The sequence below is a fragment of the Protopterus annectens genome, chromosome 6.part0 (genome assembly GCF_019279795.1).
Source record: "Protopterus annectens isolate FY-2018-M chromosome 6.part0, PAN1.0, whole genome shotgun sequence".
NCBI lineage: Eukaryota > Metazoa > Chordata > Ceratodontiformes > Protopteridae > Protopterus > Protopterus annectens.
This window is the reverse complement of record NC_056737.1, coordinates 875,486,880-875,500,268: the sequence shown is the minus strand read 5'-3', so window position 1 is coordinate 875,500,268 and position 13,389 is coordinate 875,486,880. Positions and strand designations below refer to the sequence as shown.

Here is a 13,389-nt window from a genome sequence, read left to right as displayed (position 1 = left end):
GTGTGCAGATTTTATGTTAATTAGCGCACAGATTTGTACCTCTTTTTCATGGGCCTTTGTCCAGATTTTTGATATTTCCAGGTTGAGAGGTATGCATGGAGTCCATATTCACTTGGTGAGTAATACAGTTTAAGGTTTTGGTATAGTTTCGACTGACAACAACCACACACGTCCTGGATTCATTGCTGTAAAAAAAAAAATGATTGGTAAAAACACAGGGTTTGAAAAAGTAGACCTTTCTGATACAGATCAGTAGTGGGCCCAATTTTATTGTCATTTCTTAGGGTGGTTAGCAGACATCTTTCAAAGCTTTTGCACTCTAGAGAACTGGTTTCCCTAAGTACACTTCTTATTGGTAAGTTGTCCGTTTACTTTAGCCAAGAACATGCCAGGATTTTGGCAAGTAAACCATTCCAAGTAATACTTTGGTGCAGTTGCTTAAGTGCAACAAGTTCATGACTTTGGTTAGGAATAAAGTGAATATTTAATGGAAGGCTACTAGTTTCTGCTCTGATTTGTTTTACTTTCTAGCCATGGCAATCATGACCTACATTTGTTGTATAGCCTCCTAGGAAGGTCAGCAACAAGTAGGAATGAGTACAGACAGGATACATGTACAATATTTAAACTGTCTAGTTATTTGCTTAACATTTTTTTAATGTTTTTTTTTTTTTTCAGTCGCAAAAAGATCTGAAAAAGGAACGGCCTCTCATGCGTCGGAAATCAGAGCTGCCTCAGGATATCTACACCGTAAAAGCCTTGGAATCCCATCGTCGAGCTGAAGAGATATTATCAACCCATGACGGGCTTTAGGGGTGTTACAGTGGAATACTACTGTTTGTTAGTAACTGTTCTCTGGACACAGTTCTGCAGCAGAAGCTACTTTATGTGCCATACCTATCCGACATACACGAGACATTTTTCAATCCTGTTCAGTAGGCAATAATTTAATCCAGTAGGCAGTTAAAATGTGGTAGTTCAAACAATGGTAAGTTAGTGTTCTTTGTGTGCAGAATGCTGTGTTCTCTAGTATTATGTAACCACTTCATCCTCTTAACATTATCATAGTACCAGAAGATAATTAATTATTATATTAATTATGTTACAGATTATAGCTTTTACTTCCTTTTAAGGAAAAATTAAATTATTTGTTTTAAAGTTAGGCTTCAATGACAGTTGTACTCAAAGTCACTGGTACTGTGGTAATTGTAAAATTTTGATTCCTGTATGATCGTTTAAGTTTCTAAAATTTGTCATTTATGTTTTAACTGTTGTCCTTTCTAACACGTAATCATTTAGAAAATACAGTTATAAAAGTGGTTCTTAACATAAGTTTTAGGGGAAAAAACTTAAATAGGTGTTCTCTGCCACTAAGACAATCTAAAACTAAAACTGACTTGTTAATTCCACATAATGCCAGAATGCGAAGTGTGAGATAATGCAAAATGTTTTATAAGTGTCTGCATTCTTTAAAATTACGTATCTAAAGCCATAGTCTTGTGTTGCCTCTACAGTTAAAGGAAATTTAAGAGTCCACAAATTAACTGATAACTGCGGGTAAGCATAACTTACACTACTGTTGGCATGCTACAGATTATATCCATCAGGAGGCAATATTGACACTTAAGTGAACCTAATGCTGCTATTGTGTAACAACATAGTAAATGTCTCTCTGTGGTCCTCTGTGCAACATGTTAAAACTGACATTTCTTGTGGGCATTAATATAGCTGTATTTTCAGTGTTAATTGTTGTATTTAGTTTTCTATTCATTTACAGCAGCACTGGTCTTTTGTACTTTCTTTCCATTGGTTTTCTAATTGAAGACTGCTGAGTCACTCTTTTATTTCAGGATTTAAAGCTTGTTTATGTGTATTTTTTTAAATAAGAGATTTACAGTGTTTCCTTTAAGTACTGAATTGTCAAACATTTACTATGTCTGTGTACTAGTGTTAAAAGCTGGAGGTACTGGCAGTATGAAAAATGTAATGTTTTTCTGTTTATATACCAGGTTCACATTTTGACAATCCGTCATTCATACATTTTTTTAATAACTTAGCAATGTAAAGAACTGCAATTGAAAACACACCCCTGCCTTTCTAAACAGCAAAGCCCTTTCAGCTTTGTGTAAAAGCACTTCCTGTTAAACTTGAAAGCTTGTTTTACCATAGCATTTGAATTTCATAGCAAGTTTGATGCCTTCCCTTTGACAGAAAAGGGTGCTTATTATGATTGTATGAATTGTCAAATTGTGTTAATGTGCCATTGTTTGAACTTCCATTTGTAACTGTTAATTTATGGATATTATTTGCGTGTTTCCACATGTAGCAGCTTTTTGCTTTGCCCACTTGAAAACTGTTTTATTGTGGGTGGGTGTGTCTGTGTATATGTATATATGTGTGCGTGTGTGTGTGCCACTTAACATTCTTCCTTGCAATGTCCGACCACATTTACGTCCATTAAATCCAAGGAGTTAGACCACGGTATTGCACCAAAACACACAGTTTATTACAATTTAGTGTTTTCGTCCCAGTAATATGGACTTCCTCAGAATCTTCTGATAAAGTCCATATTACTGGGGCGAAAGCTCTAAATTGTAATAAACTGTTTTGGTGCAGTACCATGGTCTTATTCCTTGGATTTATTGGTTTTTGGACTAGTGTTGGGTGTTTCATACATTTACGTCCATGCTGTACTAAGTGGATGTAAATGTGATCAGTCATTGTGAAGACACACATTAAGCTAAGCACAAAATAAGAGTACACAGTGTTCGCTTAACTTCCTTGCTGCTTAACATTCTGTGGGACACAACCTATCCCAGACGTTAAGCGGTGCATACCTATGTATGTGTACACACACACACACACACACACAAACACACACAAATACTTGTATATTTGTTCTGTGTGTGAAAGTGCATCTTTTTGTGTATATACATGTGTGCGTGTCTGTGTGTGCACATGCATACTCATGCACAGGTAGACACATGCTTTTGTGTGTGTGTGTACATGTAGATATGGTCAACTGTGTAACATTCAAGTTTAACAGGAGCACCATATTTTTGCCTAAACATTATATATTTCTCTTTTAGGATAAGCATTCACCAAAGGGCATCTTAAGTTTCTCTTCACCTTTTTTTAGACAGTGGTATCTGCTTCAGTAGTTTGTTCCAAAAGTTTCTCTGACTTACCAGAATATACTGCTGTTCTTGGGAAGATAAAGTAGCACCCTTTTTCTGCTCCCCTGAGTTCAGAGTGGTAAAATTCTGAATTTCCAGGGGCATGAAGTAACCTGTATTCTCACATTCTGAGATGAGGCCTTGGCAGTTGCAAAAGTTGCATAACATTAAAAATGCCTCATGTTAAAAAGTAATAATGTAAATGGCAGCAAATCCTAAGGTGACTGTTTTCTTTTGTAACACTGTCTCAGAGACCATATTTTTTTCTATCCAAGAAGTACACTTGTACATCAGGAATGTCCACTGTAACATTTTAAGTGTCCTTTTGTGACTTGTACTAAATTAAATGGCTCCATTATAATATTGTACATAAATTGTATTTTGTTTTATGTAGGGTAATAGATAATAAAATAGTAGATTTCATATTTTGTACAAAATGGTCCTATGTACAGATTAAAAAGTTCCTAGCAACTGCAAAAGTTGATAAAGTGGTACAGATTTTTTTCTGTAAAAAAATCTGTATCTTTATGCTTTAGAGATATATTAATTTGAAATGCATCTATTTTTGTTCTGCATTTAAAATGTTTGTGAGAAAATCTTCATACACTTGCATTTTAATGTGAGATTTTATCCAGTTTAATATTTTAAAGTGGTGTATTATACAGATGTAATAAAGCGAATGTGAATTTTATCTTTACTTTCTGAATGTGGAGTGAACCATATTGTGAACAGGCTGCATTCTTGAAAGATGAACTGTAAGATAAATTATTTTCTTTAATATAAACTGTTAAAATTGTAGTTGTTTCTCATTTTTAGTGTAACCCAACCAGTCCTTTGCAAGGACTGTTTTTTTCACTAGTTTGCTTGCTGTGGTTTTCTTTTTTACATTCACCTCAGTGGAACTTGAGGAAGTGTGTGTGTGTGTATGTGTGTATATATATATATATATATATATATATATATATATGTATGTGTGTGTATGTGTGTATATATATATATATATATATATATATATATATATTTTTTTTTTTTTTTTTTTTTTTTTGCTTCCTTTAGTCCATTATCCTTTTGACTTACACATAAACCATTTTTTGTCATTGCATTTATTATTTTTATTTATGTATTTAAAACACCACAGCAGTACCAGGCAAAGGTGCAACGACAAAACCAAAGAACAAAAAAGCACAAAAAATACACGAGGAGGACTCCAATTCAAAGTTTATTTATGCATTTATTAACATTTGATCACCAGGAAAGTCTGACTGGGTAGAAGCCCATTTTCAGTGGAAGACCAGGGAGAAAAGCTCCAACTAATTACAAAACATTTTAAGAACAATAATTTTACAGTCTTCAAAAATAAAACAAAGACATCTGCAGTTTAAGTTATAACAAATTAGTGATAATATAAAAACACTGTAGGCCGCGGTGGTGCAGGAGTTAGCGTTGTCGCCTCACTGCAAGAGGCTCTTCGGTTCATTTCTCGGCTGGAGTGCCTTCTGTGCTGAGTCTGCATGTCCTCCCTGTGGTTGGTTGAAGACATGCAGGTAGGTGTGTAAGTGCATGTGTGCTTTCTGTGAAGGTTGGGCGTCAGGCTGGCAATTCGGCACCGTAAAAAATCCACTGTCAATTTTGAGTGGACCAGTGATCCACTGTGGCGACCTCTAACCAAGATAAGCCAAAAAAGACATAGCAATAATATAAAAACACTGGTTAAGAATTGATAGAAGTTATATGACAATTACTTAATATTTATATAAATTTTAGACAGTTTGTAGAGAAATTAAAGATAAGTTGGTATAATAGAAACAGGAATTGCAATATGAAGTTAGAGAAAAACAGACTTGTATTTAGAGAAAAAGTCAGGGAAGAGAATTTGTTAGAAGTAAGTGAAGAAGGGAGAGTAAGGAGGTGTAAGGAATGAAAAGGTACTTGTTCACTTTTAGGGATATAGTTTATCCTGGTTTGGAGCAAGAACAGAGCCAGATTTTAGCTAGGAAGTCTTTCAGAGTTGGGAGGGAGGGAGGATATTGATCTGATGGATACAGGTAAGGATTTCCAGGCCTTAGCAACCTTGTACGAGTACAGACCATGCCCAGCAGATATCATAGGTTTGTAGACAGGGGTTTTCGGTCACTGGATCACAGTGACTGACTGGGATCATAGTTGTGTAGAATGTTTTTTAATGCTGGACATGCAGATGGATGCTGGATAATTTTATAGGTGGTAAGAAGCTGTGTATATGTTAGTTAAGGCAGTTTTAACCAGTTTAGGCTTTTTAGTGCTATACAGTGGTGGGTTCTGAAAGGGGTATTTGCAGCAAATTTAGCAACTTTGTTATAGTATTGCTCAGGTTTTAATTTTTGTGAAACCTGGAGATTAGTAAGGATGTGAAGTGAGGAGAGGAGATATGTAGTGGCAAGTGTAGTCTTAGTTGCATCAGTGGGAAAATGTTTGGGTCTGTAAAGTATCCTTAGTTTTTGATGAGTTTTTCTTGCGCAGTTTTGTATGTGCAGGTTGAATACAAGCTTATCAGCCAGTATCACCCCTAATAATTTGCTATGAGAAGTGACTTCAGTGGTTGTATTATCAAGAGAGAGGACTTTAAATTTTCTTTTTCATTAGAGAGTGATTTAGGGGGGGTGGAGTAGTTTGGTCTTTTTTGGGTTGAGCATGAGTTGTGAGTTACGAAGACATGCTTCACTGCCTGTTAAAGCTTCCTGAGTAATTTTTTGGAGGTGTATCATGTTGTCAGATGTGCAAATGAGAGTGGAATCATCTGTGTATTGATGTAGGATGGTCTGTTATGTGGATGTAATAGAGGGTGTTGGTGAAAATGTTAGAGATGGGACCAAGGATAGAGCATTATGGTACACTGGTGGTGACTGGGAGGTAAGGAGAGAGCATGGAGTGTAATTTTACTGAGTGATGCCTGTTGGATAGGTAGCTTTTGTAGCACAGAAGGTTGGGCTGAGACAGACATTGTGAGGACATTTGAAGTAGACGTTTGCTGTGAAAAACTGCGTCGAAGACTTTAGACAAGTCTAGAAATAAGGAAGAAACTAGTTTACTGTTATCTCTGGCTTTATTTACAGTATCTATATAAGTTAGAAGGACAGTGATAGTACTATGGGAAGAGCGGAAGCCATGTTGTATAGGGGATACGAGCTCTTCCTGTGGGAGATAGTCTAGCATTTGTTTTCTTATACATTTTTCCAAGTATTCTGGTGAGGGGAGGTAAGATTGCTATAGGTCTAAAGTTATTAATGTCTGTTGAATTTCTTCCTTTGTGCAGAGGGATAATATGTGACTTTTTCCACAGAGAAGGTACGTGGGATTGGTGGATTGATCTACTTATAAGAATTGAGACAGGATAGGCAATGCTACTGGCTGCCATTTTTAGGTACTCGCTTATAAGGTGATCAGCTGAAGAAAGAGTATGGTTTAAGTTTGTTAAAGAGTAGTTTTATATAGGATGTGGGCACAGGTTTGAAGGTGAAAGTGGATATGGTGATATGTGGCTTTTGGGCAGGGTTGAGATTAGATGCTGAGGAATCCTTGGTTAAAGTTACTATACTCTTTCTAAAATAGGAGTTGAACTGTATTGTGTTTTTGACTGGTGAGTTATTGGGAGATGGGTTTGGGTTGAATTTCTTGCTGGGATGTAAAATTTCTTTAATGGATGTTCAAAATTTCTTAGGGTTGTATTTAGTATTATTCTGGAAGTTATTACAGTACAGTTTTTTTATCTTCAGTTTGCTTTTTAGTACAACTGTGAAGCATTCTAAAGTTTTCAAGATATTAGCATTCTACTCTTTTTGGATAATCAAATTGCATTATTTGTTTTTAGTCTCTTCCTTTTAGGAGGTGTAAGGCTGTTTAGGATATTTAGAAAAGTTGTAATGAATCCATTTACAGCATCATCTAAGGGGGGGATTTTTAGGAAGTTCCAGTTACTAGATGATAGTGTAGTCATAAACATTTCTGGGTTAAACTTGGAAAAGTTGCATGTTGCTTTATAAATATGTTTAACTGGATGTGTGAGATGTTTGGTCTTATAGACTGGAAGATGATCACTGAGAGATTCTGACAGTTATACCTGTGGCACTATATTTACTAGGGTCTGATACTAGAAGCCATTCTAATTGGGAATTTTATGTCTTGCTATAATGTGTGGGACTATTAGTTATGTGAAACCATACGAGTTCATGCTAGATGTACGGTAGTTAAAGTTTATGTCCAACTAATTAACATTCACATCAGTTAGTAGTATTTTTTCTTGTGGAAATGTTATGGATATCCAGTATAGGATATCTTCCAGTGTAACTGTATTGTCACAAGGAGTGATGTAAAGGACAGTAATACATATTTGTTTATAACTGTTTATTTTGAGGAAAGCAATAAGAAGCTCTGCTGAAGTGGATTTTGGTATTGATTTTCTCTAAAGGGAAATGTAGTAGGTGTTGGGAAATATGGTATGTGTTGGGAAATATTAATTACACCTTTCCTTTTTATGTGGTTATTACAGATGATGATATAGCCAGGAGGTATAACTTCAGAGTTGTTTATGCTGGGTTTAAGCCAAGTTTCAATAACAGTGAGAACATCATGCTTATGTTGGGTAATCCAGGTTTGTAATACAGCAGTCTTATTTCTTATACGTATAACATTTATTGCAGCACAAACTAGATTGCCAGAGTTGGGGTTGGCTGTTTGGTTAGAGAAGAGTGTGGGAGAGAATTATCTCTGTGTTCATTGTGATATGTGGGGCCAGGATTAGGGTGTAAATCTCCAGCTAGAAGGATTTTAGCATATTGGGAAGTTAAGCAAATTTGTGTTTTTGGAGAGGATTCTTGCACTTAATTTTGTTTTGGTCGGAGTCGAAGTGCAGTTAATCAGTCTATATTTGTAGTAAAGGTAAAGGGCAATATTAAATAGGTTTGGTGCAATGTGTGGAGAGAGTAAAGAGGAAGTATGGATAGGTGGTTGGGACAGAGTTTGAGAGATGTTGAGACATATTATTGAGTCATGGTAGGATGAAAGATGGCACAATAGGAGGAGAATAGAGGATAAGCTGAAGAGTAACATAATTAAATACAGGAATTGGTATTTTATAGATGTCAGGTAGTGGGGAAGTTAGCAATGAAGACGAAAACAAGAAGTTGCAGGGCAGTAGGATATTCAGTAATGTTGGATTCTGAAAGTTGGTAGAAGATAAGGAGAGAAGTGTTTTTTGTAAAAGAAGAGAGTTAGGTTATTTTGGTGTCTTCTCTGAAATGTAAGGAACAGAGGGGTATGAAAGGCTAGAGTATAATGATGTAGCTAAAATAAGAAGAAATGGTTTATTTGGTAAAAGTAAAAGATGCAATGTGGAATAGATAGAGGTACCATTAGGGAGGGTTGTGATTATGAATGTGTATAATGCAAAGCAGTATGTGAGGGAGAAAGATAGTTGGGGATGGGGCTAAAATTTAAATAGAGATAGGGAAGTAGGAAAGAAGAAACAGAAGTGTATGTATAGAAGTAGTAAAGTCATGTGTGGAGGGTTAAGAATAAGAGTCACAAGTCAATTGTTTATGTAGGAAGTATAATGTTAGAGTAAGAGGGAGTGGGTGGGAACTGAGGATAGGCAGGGGCGTGAAGCCAAGCATAGCGGGCTTGACACCCTCAGGTCAAATTATAACTGAAAGCAATCAGTTTACAGCCTGTACAAAGAAAGTAACCAATTGATGTGGAGTACAACTAAGTAACTGACATGTAGTATAGTCTACCAGTCAAGAAAAAGGGGACAGTAACCAACTTAGTAAGAGGTCCTTAGAGTGCGCATATTATTTCACAAGAGACTTTCAATCACAGCGCAGGCATGTGTTTGACTTAAACTTGTAGGAGGAGGGCTTTGTGGCAGAGCTCTTGCAGTATCGAGTTCAGATGTAGTGACCACAGGCTATTATGCAGTGACAAAATTTCTCTGTAAACTATGCCTGAGTATCTTGTGCATGCTGACAGGTTTTGAAGAACTGAAACTTTTAGGTTGAAAAAATGACTAAACAGCAATGTGCAGCACTGGTGCAGGAGGAACATATGCCATATCCTTCCCCTAAACCTTTTCTGCTTTTCTCCTTGGAGAAAATGGTTCATGTTCAGTGCTGTCTGATTAACACCCACATGGTATCTGCCTCCCTTCCTCCCACCTGTGAAATGTCTGTTCTCTTCGGGTATTTTCCATGCCTTTCCACTTTGGAAGAGAGATTGTCAGATTGTAGTGTTCTGTTTTAAATAGACTGCTTAACAGTCTTTCTTTTTTTTTTCCAAAAAAAGTTTATTCAAAATCATGTTGGCACAAAACTATTTCTCAATTCTCCCATGGCTTACAAAATCTTGTTGCAGCTGAACATTATCATTGTCTTTCTTGTCATATGGCAGTGATGCATTTGTAGTGCATGCAGCAATGTGTACTCTGTAGGAATTATAAAGTTGTTTGGAAGTGTTTGTTTGTAAATTAAAACCCAAAGACAACAATTTGATTAGCACTAAGAGGGGTTTGTTATGGAAAATTTATTTTGTTAAGAAAAAGAGGAAGCCCCTGCAGTTGCCTTCTTGGTAGCAATTTAAACTGCATTCATTTTGCTTTTGTGTCTTATTCTCATTAATGTAGGTTAAAGGAATGCCTAGTTTAGTCAGGGGCTGCATGTGGTCTTTTCATCAGAACAGCATTTTAGGTTCCCTAGAAAAGTTTAATTGTCCGTTGAGGCCATTTAGTAACTCTGTTAATTACAGCCTTCTCAAATAGGTGTTTGTCTTATGGGAGCTTGAGTAATGTGAGTATACCATTAAGGAGATTGATTTGTGGTTCATACCTGGCCTAAGATATGCCTCTCTCTCCTCTCTTAGCAGCCCCTGAGTAGTTTGAGATCTGGCAGTTCCTTATCTTGAGATCTGGTAATAGTTCCTTATCTTCTAATGCCAGGCATCAGTCTGTGTTATGCTTTCCCTCTGTAAGATCTCATACCCACAGGTGTCAGAGTAGTAATACTAAAACTCCCTTACCCTCATGGTGTTTAGACAACTCTGAGTATTTTAAGGTCATGTTGAAGAATAATGTTTGTCTTTCATTTTTTCTGCCAGATGACTTTTTCTTTGAAAATATCAGCAAATGTTTGAGGAACAACTTAGACTGGTCTTGAATTCCACATCCCTTTCCCCCAGAAGCTTGATGGAGTTTCTTGGGAAGAACCCTGAGGATTGTGTTGGGTAATTGCATACCTTGAACTTGTCATTAGGAATACCATTAGAGCAGCCTAAAGGCACTAGTGACTTTGAAAACATCACTAACTTTTAGACACCATCACTTTAGTAGACCAGTCAACTTCCAAGATATCCCAATGCCAATGCATATGTATTCTCTTTACTTTGATGGAGGTCCAATTGACCAGTGAATTTTGCCTCCCTTCTGCCAAGCATGAGAGATGCAACTGAAGTGTGTGCACTTTATATACCATACTGGGGTTTTGGACCAATTGCTCTTCATCTCTCTTATTCTTTTCCAGACCTACTTAGTAAGAAAAACACTAGGTAGGCTCAACAACCTCAATGAGTTTCTAACCTTAAGGACAATATCTGAGAGACCCTTTCTATGGCATCCATGGTAGCATGAAATGTGACTTGCAGTAGTTTTCACTGTGCTGTCTCTGGCTAGCGATAGAAGAATGATGGGGCAGAAATTGTCCTCCATTAAGAAGGAACTGGGGAACAGGAAACTGAATACCCATTTTCTGGCAGAAATGATATTCAGCCAGCTGGGTCAGGATCTCGGGATGACCTGAGGAAGAAGCAAACCCTCACCCCAGTGAAGGGATTCTTTGAGTACTCTTCCTGCCAACTCCACACATTCCATTTCTGTCTTAGTAATTCATAAAAGAGATGGAGACCTTCTCAACCTCCTATCTGTCAAATTTTGTGACATTGCTGTAAACCAGTACTAGCTAAGGTCACCCAAAAGGATGGCTTAGCATGCTTGTGGTCCTGTAGTCCTGACTCTAATATAGTGGTTCTCTAAGTTCTCCCCAATTTAGAGAGCTATCCCAAATGATACATAGGTTCTTCACATGATCGCCTTCATTTCTTTGAGTTCTTTCCAGCTTGGAGAACTATTCCAAAAGACATGGGGGTGGTAGATGAAGTAATCTTCAGCCCTGTTTTGGAGCTCACTGCTTGTCCACCCATTAGGGAAACTTAAGACAGGCCAAGATTCTACTGCTGAAATGGGATGTGGATGCTTTCTTGATTTTTGGGAAGACAGAGTTCTACTACCATCTTTTTCTCAGTTCCAGAAAGAATCATAAGAGTTTCAACCCCCCTTTCTGGTCATCAGAAGCTTCAGCCAGCACATCTGGTATTCATTTCTAGACAGGTAGCGTGCAGAGGATCATATCCTTGGTCCAGCAAGACACGAGGATGGCATCTGTGGTTAGATGGGCACCTTTTTTTTACATTATCTGGGAAAACATCTGCTTCACCGACCAGCACTAGGACACAGTTCTGCCCTCCCCAAGATCATAACATCCATAGTCATTAACACAGTGTTAGCCATTGTGGCTGAAGCCTTGCAAAAGAATGGTTTCCTGGGGTGATTTACATAGACCACTGGCTCCTAGTTGCCCTCTCCAGGACTCCCTTTAGGTTGCCCTCATTTGAGGCTTTTGTTATTTGAGTTCATTTGGGTGGCTGTTAAGTTGGAGGGAGGTGCTTTATGATCCCAGCCAAAAGTAAATTCAACATTGTCAGCTGTCAGTCATTCCTGCCATTGGAGAAGTAACCATGAAGTCATGACTTGGACCATCTGAGTGAGAGCACAGAGCAGGGTCCAGTAGATTCCATGTTGCTATTTGCATACTTGAATATGCAGGTGATGTACTGGCTGTTAGTTATCATTCACTTGAGAGACGACATATGCTTAACAGACCTTTTGGTGAGAGACGTTTGTCAGTGGGCCTTCAAGAGGTCAAAAGTTCCCTTCAGTCTTTTAGTGGATCTTCCAGTCCTACAGCTAAGTCCATGACTGGCTTTGAGTGATGCTTTACTTAATACTTAAGGCAACCTAGGCTGTAGTACAGTGCTAAATACGTGATCACCCTTGAATAGGGATTCATCATCTGCTTTGCAGTTCACAGCAGTTCTCCAACCCCCAAAAGTTTTGAGGCACCTTCTGCTTCTAGAGCTTCTCCTGATCCTGTCAGACTTCTCCATTGTGTGATGTCTGAAAAAGCAAGGGGGGCACAGTCATGCTGCATGTTCAAGGGGCCGATTCTTATTTGGCATTTAGGCATAAACAGTGGCATTACTCTCAGCAGTTTCTTTTTTTTATCCCCCCCCCCCCCCCAGCAGTTATTCTTGACAGAGGTGAACAAATTAGCAGATATTCTGAACCAGTTCTCCAGTATGCTGCTGCAGGTAAAAAAAAAAAAAAAAGCAGCAGTCATTAATCAGGGTTAGTAGAACTGGGACACTCCACAGGTCATGTTTGTCAACCCATAGAACATGGCTTTTCCAGTCTCATGCACAGTTCACCAGTGCAAATAGAAAAGGTACTATTGGATGCACTTTCCATTCTGTGGCACATTAGGTTTCTGTAAATATTTCTTCCTTGACCCTCTCATTACATGTAGTTGAAAATAACATGCTTTCAGGCTGTAAGATCCCTGGTATTACAGAAGATGCTTCTGGTACACAAGGGTAGCCATAATGCTTTCTGCTTCACAGGGGTCTTTGAAATGATTGAGCCTTCCAGGAGGCTTTTTATTGAGTGGGCTTTTACAATTAATACAAAAGGTTCTCAGTCTGGAAGGAGTAATATCGTATATGGCCCCAGTCATTTAGTTTGCAAATGATTTTGATATACATTAAGCAGCTTGTCAGTATAGGCCTCAGTTGTTGCTCATTCAGGTTGTGTGCATGGCACCTGTATCTATAAATCATGACCTGGGGACGAACAGAACTCTGCCCCAATGCTGCATGGTGAAGTAGTTTCTTGAAGCAGTTTTTTTTTCCCATTTTGAAGAACCTCCATTGAACCTGAAATGAATGATTGACAGATTTGCCCGTCTGCCATTTAGGCCAGCTAGCTATGCAGCATTGAAGATTGTTTAATGAAAGACCCTCTTCCTGGTCACCTCTTCCATAAACTTTCTCTTTGAGTTTTAGGACCTTTGTATATAGG

The 13,389-nt window shown here is 37.8% G+C and overlaps 1 protein-coding gene across 5 annotated transcripts in view; it reads left to right on the top strand.

The window, feature by feature from the left end:
* Positions 1–3,974, top strand: part of PPP2R5C (protein phosphatase 2 regulatory subunit B'gamma) — a 2,766,797-nt gene extending 2,762,823 nt beyond the window's left edge. For all 5 annotated transcript variants that reach the window (XM_044074548.1, XM_044074546.1, XM_044074547.1 and 2 more), the window contains one exon: positions 679–3,974. In XM_044074548.1, coding sequence (XP_043930483.1) covers positions 679–813 — 135 coding nt within the window. In that variant the 3' untranslated portion in view covers positions 814–3,974. The remainder of the gene's footprint in view (positions 1–678) is intronic.
* The last annotated feature ends 9,415 nt before the right edge of the window (positions 3,975–13,389 follow it).